The sequence below is a fragment of the Bidens hawaiensis genome, unplaced genomic scaffold, assembly GCF_021521415.1.
Source record: "Bidens hawaiensis isolate Kalapana, Puna unplaced genomic scaffold, B.hawaiensis_p1.1 tig00040654_1, whole genome shotgun sequence".
In the NCBI taxonomy this organism is placed as follows: Eukaryota; Viridiplantae; Streptophyta; class Magnoliopsida; order Asterales; family Asteraceae; genus Bidens; species Bidens hawaiensis.
Genome location: NW_027497190.1, coordinates 2685 through 21927, shown reverse-complemented (window position 1 = coordinate 21927; position 19243 = coordinate 2685). Strand labels below are relative to the sequence as shown.

Below are 19243 nucleotides of genomic sequence, written 5' to 3'. Positions count from 1 at the left end.
AGTGAAAGTGGTAATGAAAAAAGGAGAAAGAAGAAGGATATAACAAAAATAAAAGATAAAGAAATATTGCCGGAAATTTTTTCGGCGTGTATAAGTTACAGCAAGAAGTAGCTTTTGTTGGTTCGGGGAATTGAAGGAGATGATAAAAGAAATTAATATTTTATTATGTATTTTGTACTTTTTTTTCTGCCTACTTTTTCAATATGTTTGTTGACTTTTATTTTTTCTTTTCTTTTTTGATAAATAATACAAACTTTTGTAGATACTATCATGCAAGTAATCAAAGTGAGTTTATATTTCCATAAGCATTTTAGAATTCAACCCATTTATAACTGTGTTATTTTAATGTTTGCCTTCGTATTGATTCGTACTTTGCATTCCCTATTTATTATTACAATTATCGTTCATATTTTGAAGAAAAAGTTATATGAGGTCCATTTTTTATATTCGTCTCGGGCACTTGAATCTCGGAGACGGCCCTGCGGGTGCTAAACCATTTTCCCCTATAAACCGTAAGCCAAACCATTCATTTCGGGTTCAAAATTTCAAACCAAACCGACACCAACCTGGAATTTTTATAAAATTTTGGAATCTAATGTGACGATGATGTGCAGTTTGTATAACTAAGTTTGTTGGTGTGGATGTTGTTAGTAATATTTTAGCGCTGATTCTTTGGATGTAAACGGAAAAGTACGAGCCATCACGAATGGTTGAAATTTAAGAGTTGACATTATTATTGATTTATTGTCAACGTGCCGACGTTTGAAAATCAAAATAAAAACAAAAAAAATCTCTTTATATTAAATTATTAATCAATCTCCATTCTGCACTGCAATGAATTTCACGAGTAGAAACATTCAAATGTTATTTCTCTTCTTGTGTGTGTTAACATTAACGATCACAAAGTCTACATCTCAATCCGCGGATGTCATCACTATCACAAAAGTCGCAAAAGTGGCCAAACCTGGCTGCCAAAGCCAATGCGGAAACGTAACTATTCCATATCCGTTCGGCATCGGCCCCGGCTGCTTCCTAAGTGAATGGTTTGAAACCACATGCAACACTAGTTTCATTCCTCCAAGAACCCAAATCTGCGGTCTGCCAATACTCGAATTCACGGACTACACTTTCCGAGTGCTCAACAAAGTCGCAAGCAAATGTTATGATCACCGAAGACAGTCCGGTCATCACAAGTCTCGGCTTGGAATCACCCTTTTCATTTTCACAAAGAAACCACTTCACTTTACTCGGGTGTGACGACTTCGCCTTTTTTGCAGACCCGCTACAAATAAACTACACCAGCGGCTGCATTGCATTGTGTTCGGAACCCGAGGATGTGGTCAACGGGTCGTGTTCGGGTGTTGGGTGCTGTCAAACATCGGGACTCAAGGCTTACTACACTTCTGTTGCTAGTATGGTCCATAACCATACTACCATATGGTCTTTTGATCCTTGTACCTACTCGTTTTTGGGTGAGCAACAACGGTTTACCTTTGGCGGGGTCTCGGATTTTATGGACCCCGGTTTTGTAAACCGGACCAGGGCTAGTGTCCCTATGTTGGTCGATTGGGTGGTCGGGAACTTGAGCTGCAGTGAGGCTAGAAATGCGGGTGTGTTGGCTTGTCAAGCGAATAGCGAGTGTGTTGATTCGGATACTGGAGTTCCAGGATATAGATGCATTTGCAACGATGGTTATCGGGGTCAGCCCTATCTTGAACCGGGTTGCCAGGGTTAGTTTCGTAATTTTCGTAACATTACCATCAACTAGATCAATAGCTATATATAAAATTATAATGTTATGTTACAAATTTTGTGTTTGATTATTGCAGACATCAATGAATGTGAAGATCCTAGTAATCTTTGTGTCGGGGTATGTACGAATACGCCTGGAAAATATATGTGTAGCTGCGAAGATGGGTACGTCGGAGATGGCCTGAAAAATGGTCGTGGTTGTGCCAAGGAAAATGCAGAGTTTCCTGTTATTAACTTCTCTTTAGGTAATTATCCGTATTCTTGTTAGCTAATACTAAAAGGTACATATAGTTGTGTTATGGGAATAAAAATATGTATCTTACAACTCAATTAAATAGAAATAAAACTATCTTTAGAAACCCGTGTATTATACGGGATAAATTGATGTATGAATTACAATGAATAGCTTAATAACAACAAAAATAAAAGATAATTAAGTCTCTTTATATTATTTAATTTTAAGGCTTATTATTTTTAAGAATTTTTTTTTTTTGAACGGCCAACTAAGTAACGTCGGGTACCCCGTACGCGGCCCCCATTGGCTAAAGGTAGCCCGAGCCGGCCACTAGTCCGGACGGACGGAGCCCGTAGCGGTCCACCTGTTGAGGGATTCACCGGATAAAACCCGACCCCCACGCCCGTCAAACGGCACGACAGCGAGGAGCCGGTAAAACCGGGTGAGATCAGGACTCGAACCCTTGCAAGCCAGAGTCATCCCTCATATCTCCCATATAAATTGGTGGTAGTGAGGTTTGAACCCCCTATCTCTCACTAGTAAAGTGAGTGCTCTACCATTGAGTCACATCCAATTTATATTTTTTTAAGACTTATTAAACATTAAATATTTGTTATAAAAAAACTATTATATTTCCTTATATGTCTCAAAAATTAAATGTTAGTGTACTCTTTAAACATAAACTCTTTTATATACATTTTAATTTTAAAGAAAATATCTTTTATGACACGTAATTAATTTTTTTTATATTAAGTATGTTTACAATATAATTTATGACATTAATATTCAATCAATGGAGTTTGACCAGTTAATATGGTATGCTGAATTTATAATCAATACTATATATATTTTTCTTTTCCATCAATAAAAGAGAAGTGATTTGGGCGGGAATTTGACATTGAGAATTAATATTAGAATGTCATGTGTCAGAATTATTTTCATTTATTAGTATATGTGGATATTGCATGTAAAACATGCAATATTACAATAAAATGTTAAATATAAAGTAAAAATAAAAACGACATTTTGATAAGGTATGTGATGTCCTAAAATGCAGGTATGGGGTTTGGTTTCTTAGCCATATTAATAGGAACAACGTGGCTTTATTTTGTTTTCAAGAAAAGAAATCTTGTCAAACTGCGACAGAAATTCTTTCAACAAAATGGTGGTTTGTTACTCAAGGAGCGTAAGCGAAGGCAGTGTCGATTCAACAAACACGTCTTCACAGCACAAGAGTTGGAAAAAGCCACCAACAATTCTGCTGAAGACCGGATCTTGGGTCGTGGAGGCTACGGGACTGTATACAAAGGTATTCTAACCGATCTACGGGCGGTTGCGATAAAGAAATCAAAAGTTATGGATGAAAGTCAAATCGAGTTATTCATCAACGAAGTGATTATATTAACACGAGTTCATCATAGGAACGTGGTGAAACTTTTGGGATGTTGTTTAGAGACAGAGGTTCCATTATTAGTATACGAGTATGTATCTAATGGAACCCTTTACAATCATATTCATGGTACAGGAACCATGACTTGGTTATCGTGGGAGAACCGTTTAAGGGTAGCAGCCGAAGCCGCTGGGGCACTTTCATATCTTCATTCCGCTACATCGACCCCGGTCATCCATAGAGATGTGAAATCCCAAAACATTTTACTAGACGATAATTACACAACAAAGATGGCGGATTTTAGGGCTTCAAGGTTAGTACCACTAGATCAAACACAAGTGACCACCCTTGTTCAAGGGACGTTAGGGTACTTGGATCCTGTGTACTTTCATAATAGTCACTTAACTGAGAAAAGTGATGTTTACAGTTTTGGAGTGGTGCTTGCAGAGCTGCTAACCGAGAAAACCCCACTTTGTATGGAACGAGCTGAAGCAGAACGAAATTTGGCGACTTATTTCATCGTGTCACTAAAAAAAACCGCTTATTTCATATTCTTGAACCTGGAGTTGTAAGGGAGGGTACCCTTGAGCAACTTCAACAAACTGGTGAGCTTGTGAAAAGATGCCTTAACCTTTCGGGAGACGAGCGACCAACGATGAAAGAAGTAGCGACTGAGCTCGATGGGTTGCGTAAGTTTACACGGCATCCATGGGCAAATCATCATGTTGATGAAGAAAACGCAAGCTTGTTAAACATAGACAGCGTAGAAACGGACCTTTATGCAGAATCGACAATGGTAAACACGTACTCTAGTACCGGGGAAATCTCTTCAGCTTTTAGCCTTGATAGTGCTCTTGTAATTCCTGCAAATATCCTCCGATGATAAGATTTGTTCATCGTTTTAAAGTGGATTTCTAAGCCTAATGATCTTGTTCATCGTTTTATATATGTTTTAATTTGTCCTCATTTTGATTCTCTTGTATTTGTATAGGCATATTAACGAGAAAGAGTCTTAGTGGGTAGGCATATAAACGAACCGAGGGAACACGGACAAGGGTATGTTTGTGTTCGATCATTTAACTTTAAACAAACACGAACACTTAATCAAACATTTGGTGTTCATGTTCGTTTATTTGATACTACACGAGCATAAACAACAACACTTAATCAAACATTTGGTGTTCATGTTCGTTTATTTGAAACTACACGAGCATAAACAACATAACTGAACAAAGATAAACAGGCATAATTGAATATATATGTACCTACTTAAATAAACACAAACGAACATATACCAACGCTCACGAACATAAATGAACGAACGAAACATGTCTTCTTCTTCATTCGTTTAACTAAACGAACACAATTTTTTTTATGGATATTCGTCGTTTATTAAATAAACAAATTTCTCACCAAATGATTCATAAACAGTTCGATTCATTTACAGGCATGCGTGCTAGGCTAAAAGGGGAAACAACAAGAAAAAAATATGGGAGGATTATTTGAAAAAGTTTAATAAATGGGGAGAATTATTTGAAAAAATAAATAAATCCTACTCTCCACGTAAATAATTCTCATGAGATTGTACGAGGAAAAGAGGCAAAGTCAATTTTGTTATACCTAGACTGTTAAATGAATTGAACTAATGCAAAGTAAAAAAGTAAGCTCTTTTAATGAACAACCCCGAACCCATGCTCTAGTAATAGATATCGAAACGAGCCTAAAAGTAAGCTCATTTAATGAACGAGCCCAAAGCTTAAGTAATAGAGATCGAAACAAGCCGAGCTCGAACATAGACGAGCTCTGGCTTGGCTCGTTTACATATATAGATCACACTGCAAACATGGACAAAACAAGCAACTTATTCATAACTACAGCCGCACAATGTTTCTTCAACTCTAATAAAGAGTTTGGTTTGTTGGTTGCTTAAAAAAATCACCACAAAACAAAGAACAAAAAATACCGTGAATTAATCTGATTCCGACAACGATTCCTAAATATGCATCAAAATGTTTTTGGATGCGAATCTTTCACCCATACAATACCGTAAATTAATCCAATACCGACAGCGATTCCTTAACACGCTTCAAAATGTTTTTGGATGCCAGTCTTTCACCCATCTTCTTGTCAGCTGCCATGGCAGATTCCTTAGTAACATGACCTTCGTATTCAACTTCGAGACTAAAACATACGGTACCATCCTCGGTACGCTTAGCAGTTTTCTTAATTTCGAAATGATGCTTTTGACAAAGATCATGTAACTCCTTTACGGGATGTAATTTTAATGTTTCGGGTGTTACCAAGGGTTCGAGAAGAGGCCGAATACTTTTGAACACTTGGTTTTTGTCGTAATCCGAATCGACAAAAATAGCCCCAGCTAGAGATTCAATGATGTCTCCAAGTACCTGCATATAATACCCGATAATTAATATTAATATAAATGTGATAAGTGATGCATATAAGAAACGGGTGTTTGTATTTGCGTGTTTAAAATAATTATAATATTATATAGTATTGAATAGAATGAGATAATCACATGTAATAAAATATATGATAGAAAATATGTTGAAATGTGCTTTTCTACAATTTGAAGTTTTAGTATACTTGTAATTTTAATCTACAAAAAAAAATCGGTTTTAAAGAAGCGATCGTGTTGGAAACAACTTATTTCAGCTAAGCAATAAACATATACACAACGCATCCAAACATTCGAAAGTGCTTAACTATATAATATCATACCAACCTGATAAAAAAAACTAATATCAAATATACTCGTTAAATATATCTATAACTTTAATTTTACCGATTTCATTAAACATAATTTCTGATGACCATTATACCCTTCTTTTTCTTCTTAAGCTTCAAACTCTCATATCCAAATGCAAGTTTAAGATAAGAGTATAATTTTCATAAATTTTGAAAAGACGTATTTTTAATATATATTTTTTCCGACGAATAAACATCCCAAACACTTGCTAAATAAATAACATAACATTATCCTTCTAAACAATCAGTTTTGTAGTAACTAAAAAGAAAATGATTATTTGACTAACTTTCGGAATATACAAAAAAAATATAAAAAAAAACTGACCTTAGGAAAAGAAGTCTCGGAGTCCCATCCGAAAGTAGATTCCAATGTTGAATGGTCAATCTCGTTAATGACTCTAACAAGATGCTGGTGCAGCGCTTGTGAACCATGAAGAATATGTTTATGCAAGTCAACTTTGAATGCCGATTGTGCATAACAATCATTATTCACGGAAGCTGACCTCAAATCGGTTAACAACCCAGGAGACATTCCCGGATACATATTATACAAGTGAACTGTGATAAGATAATCCAAAACAGCATCCCCAAGAAATTCTAAACGCTGCATTATAAAACTAGATCAGGTTATACAAAGATACACTGTTGATCTAAACAGTTTTGGTACCAAAACACTTATTTGTTAACCTAAAATAGAATTTAGGCCTATGATAACAAAACAGTGAATAAGGGTGTGTTTGGATGTGCGTTTTGAAAGAACAGGCTGTAACAAATAGTGTTTGATTGTGATTTTGCCCTTTGAAGTTGAAATAATCAGCAGAATTAAGTTAACCACTCGTGTGTTTTAAAAAGACCAAATAAGTTGGAAATCATGCAGGATTTAATAGTAAAAGTAGGGTGAAATAGGAAAACTAGTAATTTTAGGATTGAAAGGGGGTGCGTGATTCGTTTATCTTTAAATGAACAAAGATCAAAGACGAACAATTAAACAACGGGTTTTCTGGATCGTGTTCGTTTGTTAAGATAATGAACGACTTGTTCACAAGCGTAGACAGACGAACATAACTGAGCAATAAACCAGTTACAAGTAAAGTGCATGTTCGTTCGGCTAATAATTAAAAAAAACCTCCCAATAAACGGTTCATGAACTGTTCACCCAACGTTTGGTTCTTTACAGACCTAAGTAAACTACAGCTATCCATTTTTAAAAAAGGTAATAAGGGTAAATAAGTAAATGTATCTTGTTACCTGGTAACATTTTGGAATCTCGGGAATCATATAAGATCCGTGAGTCAACGCCTCAACAAGCAAAGAAGCATCACGAAATGTATAGTTCAACAAAGATTCCAAGTGTTCAATGTTTAGATATTTCCCTGGCTGTAAGGTTACTTCTCTTATGTATGGCGTGTTGAGCAAGTCAACCTTAATACCAAGCCAACTCATAAAAGATAAGGCGGCCATTTCTCCGCCTTCACTAAGAAAAACGCCAATCAACGCTTCAACAACATCGGCAATTACTTTCTTTTTTATAACTCTCTTGTTTCCAATATAAACTTTTCTTTTGGTTGAAAATACAGTCTCTTCTAAGTTGAAGCTTCCAGAAAGATCACCAGGAACGACCCAAGTTTTTGGATCAAAAGGTTTGTTACGGATGAATCCCTGAAAGTACAACTAATTACCAAAATACCCTTTTCAAGATAAAATGAAAATTAGACACATTAAGAAAGTGGTAATATTTTGAGGTCTTTGTCCAAAATTTGATTAGTAATCCATCTATCTATATAAACGCTTTAAAAGTCTTCATGGATTAAAAATACACTTTGGACAACTTTCAACCTGTTTTGACCTGGCCAGCCCATTTGACCGTTTTTCTTTTAACCAACTGTTTTTTTCATAATAACTTTAGTTAAAACTTAAGAGTAAGAATTAAGGACAGACAGTTTGCGTAGCTAATAAAGGATAAATATATTAGGTACCTTCCGTTCAAAAATATAGATTAATTTTCATAATTAATCATCAAGTCATTATGTAAACATAGATGCAAAAAGTATATTAAGACAGCAGTAATCCATATTTTTTTAGTAAAACGATTTAAGAAGCTTCATGCCTTAAACCTTTTTTTCATTTTAACCGTTGACATGAAATATAAATAAAATTGCCACCCTATAATATCAATCTTTAACACAAATAAAAAATTTTACCGGAATATTGCGATTACATCCCAATCTGCATAACGAGACATTTGAAATAACTTTCTCCCTTCGGGAGCTCAAGATTCCTTCATGTTGATTTTGAAAGGTTTTGAATAACTGCTGGCTAGCAGCATATTTTAGAAAAGAATCCCCTAGAGTTTCAAGGGATTCAAGATGAAACTTTTCAAGGCATTTCTTGGTAGTTATTGCTTCCAAGATCTGAAAAAGACGATCATATTTAGGCTCGTTTATTTGTTTAAAATTAATATAACAAAAGATGAAATTAAAAAACTTAATACCTTAGTGGCAGGCACACTTCCATGTGATTCACTACAGTCTAAATGCATCTTTTTAAGATTTAGAGCCAAAAGCCACGACTCGATTCTATGCATTATTGATGGAACAAACGAAAACGAATAGAATGTAGTTACAGGTATTGGAGACATCAAAATGTAACACAGTTCGGGAGGCAGCTCAACCCCTGCGTTACTTGTTTCTGCAAATTAAAATAAAATAAAAAGTAAAAATCGAATCATATAGGAAAAAAAATAATTAGTTCAAACCAAAGGTTGTAATAACACTAGAAAGCAATTATCCCCTTGTCCTAAGAAATTACAATGTTTCATTTGGCACATAGTATTAGGCTAGTCACATAACTATCATATCCAAAAGGTATTTTATCTCATAGTGTAAGGAAATTAAACATATATAATCATTGGTTAATATGTAATAAAATTATATTAACATCTTTGTATCAACAAAATTGATAAATAGGCAAATAAAATACATAACATGAAATATAACATAATAAACCATCAATCTTACCTTTCTCTTTATGATGTCTGCCCTTTTGAAGAGTATTTCGAACAACAAAAAGTTGTCTTGCAGCAAAAAACGATTCCTCTCCATACTGCAAATCAATCCCATACCTGCATTTTCAAATAAACTATTTTACCCATACATAATACTAAACTAATAAATAAAACACCAAAGCCTTTATATTTGCACGGTTAGGTCCCTAAGCTTATAAAAAACACAACAAAAAGGTCCATTATATGAATTTTAAGAACTTAATCACACGAACAAAAAATGAATTAATTGTGAGTTTTTTATAATAGGGGCTTAATTATGCAAAAATGAAGGGTATATCTATGGCCCACAAGATTATTTTTATTGAGATTTAGAAACAAAGTTAATGCAGCCAAAATCCATATAGTTGTTTTTTGATATTATCAATTAATAAATGAAAATTCGTAGAAAAAAATCTGTACCGTATTTTGTAGTACTCTTTGTATGTTACGGCTTCCCCTTCTTTTAATTGCAAAGATGAATTACCAGTCAATCCAACCAATCTTTTTGTGGTGCAATACACCCGTCCATTATGGGGTGTAAACACCAAGGCATTTTCCATTAGGCAGCTGCAAACTTCTCCGTTTATTGTGTTTATTTGGCAATGATATTTGCCCATTAACGAACAATTATGTTGTTTTATGTAGGGGAATACGACCGAATTAACGGAAGCCCAATCAATGACCAACGGGCTTTTATTCAAGCCCAGTGAGGGAAACAAGAGATAGTCAAATACCGCAATATTATTTTTCTTTGTGCCAAGACGCAGATATTTATTTAACTTTGTGATGGAATTATCAAGAAGTACTCTTAGTACTGTCATTTGGAACTGGTATGATGTCGTTATCTGAAAAAAAAAATTATATTATCTTAATAAGGATATGGTATTGTGACAAAAAAAAATTTATCAACATGACTGCTATCAAGGATATAAACTAAAAATCATGTTTGGATCCTAACATGATTGTTCACCAATAGAGTTTTAGGAACGTGGTCTCTAAATTTTAGTCTATTCAATTTTTTACAGAGTTTCATACATGTGATCATTTCACAAATACAAAGTTATACATGTTTGCAATCTCATTTTACCCACACTTTTGTACAACAAAAGTGGACCTATTATCCATGCAGCAAGAAACATATATAAGATAGGTCCAGTTTGTTGCATATCATTTCCCTCTAAACACTTTCAAAACTCAAAAGTATTATGAACAAAGAAAGTGTGGGTAAAATATGAGTGCCAACAAGTATGACCTAAACTCGTTTAACAAAAAAACTGATTAGACTCCTAAATAACGTAATAAGCATATTACCATGATCGGAATCACTTGAACCAAACACTAAATTCTAACTGTTACATCTTCATGTTGCAATAATAAGACTACCATTTTTAGCACATCAAAACAAATATATGTATGCTTATTTCAAATATAGCAAAGTTCAAGGTTGTGCAATTTTCATATAACCTGATCGGATGTAAGAAAAGAGGATCCAATATAAGAAATTGACACATCAATGGAGCCTCTATCAGCCTCAAGATCAAACTCCAACTGTTGACTATCGAGATTCAACTCTGTGTTGACTCCAAGAACAATATCTTGGAGTGGGATATCGTATTCAAAGTTCTTCTTTAACTTAATTGCGTAAAAATGAAACTTTTTAGTCGATTCATTTCCAACTCGACCCACAAGCTCAGGTGGCACGTATTGAGCCTGTTCTTCTTCATAGTCGTACGCTGAAACCTTAAAATTCTTTTTTAAGACTCAAGTAAAAAAGTTATAAAAATTATAATACAGATTTGGACATTTTTCCTCCTGGAAGTTGTGATTAGATAATCAAATGTGAATATTTGATAAATCCAGTTAAAAAAAAGGATTTAAAAAGGGATGTTTCTTTCACCTTCAGATAATCAGTTTACAAAATTGATTACATGACCCTTATATATTAAAATAATCAGAAGTAAGATTTGTCCTTCCAAACGATAAAAACCCACTATTTGCAAAAATAGATAAATACTTCCAATATAAATATCAACTTTTTACCAATTTCTGGTGCATCAACATCAGCTTTCTCCAAGGTATCGGGGACAAGATAATCTGTTAATGCCCCGATCTTATGCAGTTGCTTGCAAGCTTCAAGGCATGCAAGTTGTTTCAGCATTTTTTCATTGCTTGAAATATGCACACTTGGAAGCGGGCAACTTTTTGGAAATAGAATGCTGCAAGTTCCAGCTTCTTTATCAATGTCAAATCTTGGATATGGCTTAAAATACCTATACACCATGTAACGTTAAAAATATAAGCATGGTATTATCGAAGAAATAACAATGAGACAAATAACAACCGTGTTTAGAACAAACCCATCAGAAGGTAGCCTGGAGCAATACAAGTAAACCATTGAAATGCTTGAACTAAGGCTTAAAGAAGCCCCGGTGGATTCAACACAAAAGCGGGCTTCATTCAGGATGTCATTATTAAGTGGTGTGCAGGGTTCTGAAGCATGGATTAGCGACTCCTCTCGCATAATATCTCCGCTCTTAAGGTAATTTCGCACCTTCTCCAATGTCTTCGGGTCCTCACTAAAAATCATCAAATTGAGAAATAAACATAGTAGAATTTTTTTTATCATATGGTTTTGATTATAATACTTAAAAAAGAGAAAGAATTGAACTATTGATTACTTATAGTTAGAAGTTGTTTAATTAAAAAATAAATAATATTTTTAATAAAGCTAAAATTATATAATAACACTCATAATTTAGTGTTATGAATTTGATAAGTTAAAATAATTAGTAGAATTTAAAATGTTTATCAAAATAATAGAACTTTAATCAATGTACCTTGGAATTAAAAGTAAAAACTCTGAGTTTTTCATCCGAGCACGGCCTCGAGATTGAATAAAGCTACACACTGTTGATGAAAGGTCAAATCTAACTACAAGATTGCAGCTCTGAACATCCAACCCTTCTTCAAGAATCGATGTTGTAACAATGATATTGACCTTCAAAAAGTCAGCATTAAATATTTGTCAAATTATAGTGTATGTACATGCCAAGTGGCATCTGATATGATATATGAAAAATAAAGACATACATTGCCTTTACGAAACTCGCCAATAATCTTATTTTGAGCATTGCGGCTCTGTGACTGCAAATCCAAGTGACGACCAGCTGTATACTCAGCTTTCCAGGTAAATAAATCCGGGTACAGCTCACACAGCAAACTTTTTAGTACCATCGCTGTAATCACCCGCTCAACAAAGATTATGCATCGCATATCTTTGACATCCCTACAAAAAATAATCCAAATTGTTTTTGAAATAGCTTTGAAATAAAAATAAGAAAGCACAAATGCACAATTTAGCACAAACCTGTATTCGGCAAGTGATTCGATTAAGCACACGACTTTTGTAGTGAATAGACCGAGTTTCACACTTGCTATATTTATATATATTGCAGACCAACCTACACATTTTGTATATTAGAAGTTGAAAAATAATTTGAATGCAATAAATATCACCAAGTAACAAACTTTTTACTTACATGGAGGTATGTAAGAAGAGAAAGTGTTTTGGGCATCTTTGCAAAATTCTCTTGCAATCGCCTCACCACGAACATCAGGCGTCCCCCAATTGTAAATGTCAGTTGCTTCACTTGAATGAACTTCCGCTGCCTGTTAAATTTATTTTTTGAAAAGCAAAACTGATAAATATATATGTTGTTAATTACATGCCTAACTATACGAAATTTTACTTTTACTTTATGAAAATGTTTCTTGAGAAATTTATGAGCTTTTGAATACATTTTGGCCCGTTTGACGCCCACAACACATTCAACCTATTATAATTTTAACCATTTCTTTTATTTACCTGTAAAGTAAGACTCGTATATCGAGTACCGATCAAATATACTGTTAAGAAACTGAAGAAATAGGCATGTAAGCATATCCAAAGAATACAATTACGAACAGATCATGTTTGTATTTGCTGATTTAAGTTTAACCGATTAAACGATCGAACACGAACTAAACGAACAGATTCTTTTTGTCCGTGATCGTTTGTTAAGAAAATACGTGTGTGAAGTTATGCTTGTTCGTTAATAATAAACGAACGGTTCATGAATGTGAAGAAACAAGCATAAATAACCATAGATGAACAAACATAATTGAGCTAAAACCAATTAAAAGTAAATGTGAACAATGTGCAGGGCTTAAAAAGTTGTTAAAACTAGACTACGTTGTAATCGGCCAAAACAATTTTTTTAAATATATTAACGAACGTAAACTAATGAATTTAGGCAAACACAAACTAACAAACATTGATGAACGTGAACAACCGAACATAAATGAACAATGAGGATGTGTTCATGTTCGTTCATTTAACTAAATGAACGGCCTTTTTGTTTATGTTTGTTCGTTTACTAAATAAACGAACATAAACTAACTTCCCGTCGAAATGCTCACAAACTGTTCACTGAACGTTTGGTTCAACAGTCGATCATAAAATATTTTAGAAATTCAAAAAACGTATGTTGATACAAGGATCATAAGATATTTTCTATTGTACACGGAAACAATGTTTCAACAGTCGATCACTCAGTCAAAAGTAGAAACTTAAAACTAAAAGCATACCTTTAATGCCAACCAGATGCCAAGCTCAAATAAACAGAACTCAAAATGTGAAAATAACCGTTTTATTCTAGTTTTTGTATTCTCTTTTGATGCGTCCAAGAGGTTTGAATTTGTTATCGCCAATTCATACTGGTGGATGAAACTCATACTTGTCATATATCAGCTTTTTAAATTTTAATAAAAAAACATATTAAAATCCAAGTGTCCAAAATTACCTTTTCCCTTAAAATCAACAATTTACATTTTATTCCTTCAAACATCTGACTTGGGGCTTCTGCTGCCCTGTAAAACTTATACTTTGGAGTGGAAATTGCAATGTGTTCTGCCAACGCAGATTCACTTGCACATGTATAAACCTTCATTAAAAAAATAGCACATGTGTCATTATTTGATTAAGCATGAACAAAGGAAAATTATGTTGACAGAATAAACAAATACAACTACTTCCTACAAATTGGAAATAGAGCAAACTGAATGAACACTGGCTTTCCCTCATTTTTAAATATTTTGTGTAAAATGCTGATGTGGCACAGGTTGACGCCATGCCAGCCTCAATGTGAGATGTTAGATATGCAAAAAAATAAAAATTAAGTGATAAAAAGACTTATTATAAATACTGTTTTTTAAAGTTTAAAAACAAGTATAGAACATCATAAAAGATGCCATGTGTATATGGCTAATTTATATTTTGTACTTGTTTTAAAGTTGGTTGCATAGAACCGCATTTTACAAAGGCAAATATGTACAAACAACTGAGAACCTTTGAACGGAATAAGTTTTCCAGCTCGCGTATTTGTTTCCAATATTCATTGCTTGAACTCGACCCTAAAAATACAAGAAACAATGATCTGATAAGTTTAATAAAAAATTTAAACTTTTAGTAAAATAAATTGATAATTGTACATTTCCAGACCTTTAGCTTTTACAGGTGAAGCAGTCATGCCAAGAATCCTAGGAAGCTGAGAACTACCAGCACACAGCGCATGGTGATAATGTTCCTAGACATATTATTCACATTTTCAAATAATCAATCAAAGCAAATTAGTATTATTATTAGACGTGTTATCATTAACATACCCTCATGATGATAGCATATGCGTGATTTTTCCGAGCATTGTGGCATTCATCAAATATCAACACCTTGATGACATTCAATGTCAAGAATCTATGCCTCAATGCATTCTTTAAGATGTCAGGCGTCATGACCAATAGCTGTAAGAATAATTACACGTACGTGTGTATTTAATTTAAGGCGGGGAATAAAAATTATATGGAGCAACCAAGGTAAAGAGTACCATATTTAAAGTTTATGATGCCAAAATTGCTTAATTAATTAGATCATTAGCAATTGTAATTAGTACAACATATTTTTTACTACTACACCACTAAAATATTGATCTAGATTGCATACCCTTCTACAAAAATAGTAAAATTGGTAACCGAACCGAATGTTCAATGAACCGTTCGACGGGAAGCTTGTTTAACAAACATGAAGAAAACTAGTTCACTTAGTTAAACGTGAACACATGTCTCGTTCCTCATTAATGTTTGCTTGTTTACGTTTGCTTAAGTTCTTTCATTTACGTTCTTTAATGCATTCGTTTAAATATTTTAAGCCCGTTACTAATTTTAATAACTTTACAAGTCCAACATATTGTTGTACTAATTTTCTTTTTATTAGCTCAGTTTATGATGCCAAAATTGCTTAATTAATTAGATCATTAGCAATTGTAATTAGTACAACATATTTTTTACTACTACACCACTAAAATATTGATCTAGATTGCATACCCTTCTACAAAAATAGTAAAATTGGTAACCGAACCGAATGTTCAATGAACCGTTCGACGGGAAGCTTGTTTAACAAACATGAAGAAAACTAGTTCACTTAGTTAAACGTGAACACATGTCTCGTTCCTCATTAATGTTTGCTTGTTTACGTTTGCTTAAGTTCTTTCATTTACGTTCTTTAATGCATTCGTTTAAATATTTTAAGCCCGTTACTAATTTTAATAACTTTACAAGTCCAACATATTGTTGTACTAATTTTCTTTTTATTAGCTCAGTTATGTCCGTTCGTTTAGGCTCGTGAACAGTTCGTTTATATTGTTAACAAACTACCATAAAGGAACACAAGCGCGTTGATTTTCTTAGCAAACGAGCACAAACAAGAAAACCTTATTCGTCGAATCATTTATTCGGTTAAACTTAAACAAACAAATACGAACATGGTCCATTCATGTTTGTTCGGTTCGTCTACAAACCTAGGTACAATGTTAAAATGATCAAAACTAATATTTTCAGAGTGTATGTGTTTGTGTTGGCACAAGACTACATTTTTCTACTTCATGGGTGCTTTAGGTATTTGATCAGCCAAACTTTAGATTATATTGACAGTGGTCAACAAAAAGACAAATGTTGACTTGTCATACCTGATTCTCGTCTCGTTGTTTCTTCCACTCATCAACATCCCAGTTATCTACCCCTTTCTCACCCCAGTATTCCTCCACTTTCAAATCAAGGTGATTTCTCACATACTCAGCTTGCTAATGAAACAGATAAAAACTCACATGATCATGCTTTAATTACACATGACATATTCAAATAATAAAAAAAGTCAACAAGCTACCTGTTTGACCAATACAACAGTTGGTACCAAAAACACTGCAATATACGGAGACGGTTTACTCAATAGATGAGCATAGTAGCGTAAAAGCATAATTGCAATCAATGTTTTTCCTGATCCGGTCTCCAAGAACACTATTGTGTTCTTCTTGATTGCTTGCTCTAAAGCCTCTATCTGATAACTGTAAAAGTTCAACATAATTTTGCACAAAGTTAATCCATGTACATAACTTGTATTTTAAAATTCATTTTAATAAAAATATATATCTCACAGACCCCACCAATACCCTGCTAACCAAACCTATATAAACGGATTAGGTTAAGACAGATAAAAGCAGTTGAAAAAATAGAAACTTGTTCTTAAATAAATTCACATTGGAAAATGGGAAACCAGTCATCTCTTGAAAATTGCAAACGTCAGTAAATATAGTGACAGTTACAAATAGAGAAATCCTGTTGACTCACATCAATATTATTTATTTATTTGTATTTGAAATAAAAAGAATCGATAATGAAATATAATGATCTCATGTAACAAGCTTCAAAAAATTCTCCAATTTTCCGATCAAAATTGTAACTCCAAAAAGTACAGTCAGAAAGTAGGGAAGTAAACGCGCCGAGCCCGAGCTCGACTACGCTCAAGCTCGTTTTGACTTACAAGAGCTCGAGCTCGGCTCATGAGTTGTTTCTTCAAGCTTAGGCACAGCTCATTAATTACTTATTTTTATGTATTTTGAGAAAAACCTTAAGTGAACCTAAGCTCGGCTTGAGCTAGTGTAGTACCTTAAACAAGCCAACATTTTTTATTATTGTTATATATTTCAAGAAAAACCTTAAACAAGCCTAAGCTCGGCTCGAGTTAGTGGAGTACCTTAAACAAGCCAACGCTTAACTCGTGCAGTGTAAAATTAATACACAGAAGTCTAAAAGAGAATAAACTTAAAAAAAAACACAAGCTCTTCTCAGCACGACTCAATTATTTATTAATCAACTTAACACATATTTAATAAATTAAAAACCTATTTGGCTCGTGCTCAACTACGCATTGTAAAATTAGCACGCAGAAGTTTAAAAAACATTATAAAAAAAACTAAAAAAAACACAACCTCATCGGCCCCGGCTCGTTTATCATTTATTAATCAACTTAACACAAATTTAAAACCTTAAACCTTATCGGCTCGTGCTCAATAAGGCTCGGCTCAGCACATTTCGAACTTTCTACCAATCCTATCTCTAATTTGCACCACTCGCTGAGCCTAATTTCAGCAAACACCTAGGGTTTCAACTTTCATCCTCTGCATCATCATCATACATTCACCGTTCAAAGCTCAATCAATCAATCAACAACACATTCACTACGTATATCACTACAAATCATTCACAAACCCTAACAATTAATCAACCGCTAATCATAAACAAATTAAACTAAACATTAAATCATATAACAACAAGTAGCTGATCGATAATAATAATAATAATAAGGCTCGGCTCAGCTCATTTCGAGCTTTCTACCAATCCTATCTCTCATTTGCATCATTCGCTGACGTAAGCCTAATTTCAACAAACACCTAGGGTTTCATCATCATACATTCACCGTTCAAAGTTCAATCAATCAATCAACAACACATCAAATACGTATATCACTACAAATCATTCACAAACCCTAACTATTAACCAACCACTAATCATAAACAAATTAAACTCAGCATTAAGTCATATAACAACAAGTAGCTGATCGAATAGAATGATGATAATATACCTTCTGGCGAATGAGAGTTGACTATGATGATCGGTGACGTCACCATTGCTTCCGGTGTCACTGGCCGCCATGACTCTGGCTGTAACAAACTGTTGGTGAAATTAGGTTTAAAGTGATAACTTATAGCGTGCGATTAAAGCGGAATTAATATTATTATTAGTAAGTTATATATAGAAATCAGATTTGGTATATATATTATTGTTGTAACGCAAATGTAATGTGTAAGGTAAAGAAGGAGTGAAGTGTGGTTAGTGTGTTTGGCGCATTATATAAGCAGCAGGCAATTCAGTACGTCACACGATTCCAATTTTGAATTTATTTTGAATTTTTGAATTTAGGCTATATGGATGATTGCTCACTATCTCCATGGTATGGGAGCATAAGTGGTAAATACGGTACTGATACCGTATTATAGGAACTGAGTAAATTTACCGGGTGCTAGAGGTGCACACAGAAACCGGTTAACCAGTTTTAAATCGATTTTGTAACCGGTTATTAAGATCCTAACCGCCAGTTAGTAACCGATTTGTATTATTCATATCAAAACCGGTTATAAACCAGTTAACCGATTTTTTTAATTATTATTTTATTAAAAATCCGGTTTTTTCTGGTTATTAACCGGTCCGGTCAAAACTGATTCTCTAATCAGTCAAAACCGGTTACTACCCTACCCAAAAAACCGATCTAACTGGTTATTTCCCGCCAAAAAAAGTTGTTACCGAATTAACCAGTTAACCGATTTATGCACCTCTACTGGGTACCAGTATTAAAAAGAGTATTTTCGTGTCAGTGTCAAGGGTTTAACAAAATTAATATTGGAAAATTTGGTGGCAGGTTTGGTATTTATTGAACTTTTGCCTATGAAACTTGTATCCAACCGAGTACTTTCTATATCAGTACCAAGTATTTAAGAAATTCGGAATCAGTACTGGTATGGTACCGATCGCATTGGGTGTTTTCGGTACTAATTCGATACTTATTTTTTTGAGATTTCGGGATCGGCGCTTTCGACGCCGGTATTTAACCGATTGTTGGCTTTTAAATATA

The 19243-nt window shown here is 33.9% G+C and overlaps 1 protein-coding gene and 1 pseudogene across 2 annotated transcripts; one reads left to right on the top strand and one right to left on the bottom strand.

Moving 5' to 3' along the window:
• The first annotated feature begins 834 nt into the window (after window positions 1-834).
• LOC143592274 (wall-associated receptor kinase 2-like) lies at window positions 835-4260 on the top strand (annotated as a pseudogene). Its single transcript, XR_013145889.1, has 3 exons — window positions 835-1730; window positions 1830-1997; window positions 3045-4260. The product of XR_013145889.1 is annotated as a wall-associated receptor kinase 2-like (transcript).
• Window positions 4261-5298: 1038 nt separating this feature from the next.
• On the bottom strand, window positions 5299-18531 carry LOC143592270 (endoribonuclease Dicer homolog 2-like). The gene is made up of 22 exons (XM_077072217.1): window positions 18197-18531; window positions 16442-16619; window positions 16245-16358; window positions 14890-15024; window positions 14726-14810; window positions 14573-14637; window positions 14028-14168; window positions 13813-13941; window positions 12726-12855; window positions 12554-12647; window positions 12277-12472; window positions 12024-12184; window positions 11544-11762; window positions 11227-11456; window positions 10651-10919; window positions 9607-10031; window positions 9161-9264; window positions 8635-8831; window positions 8345-8554; window positions 7392-7802; window positions 6469-6747; window positions 5299-5782 (listed from the first exon to the last, which is right to left on the bottom strand). Exons 1-22 carry the CDS (start codon window positions 18265-18267, stop codon window positions 5429-5431), a joined length of 4197 nt encoding a protein of 1398 aa, XP_076928332.1. The 5' UTR covers window positions 18268-18531; the 3' UTR covers window positions 5299-5428.
• Between the last annotated feature and the right edge of the window lie 712 nt (window positions 18532-19243).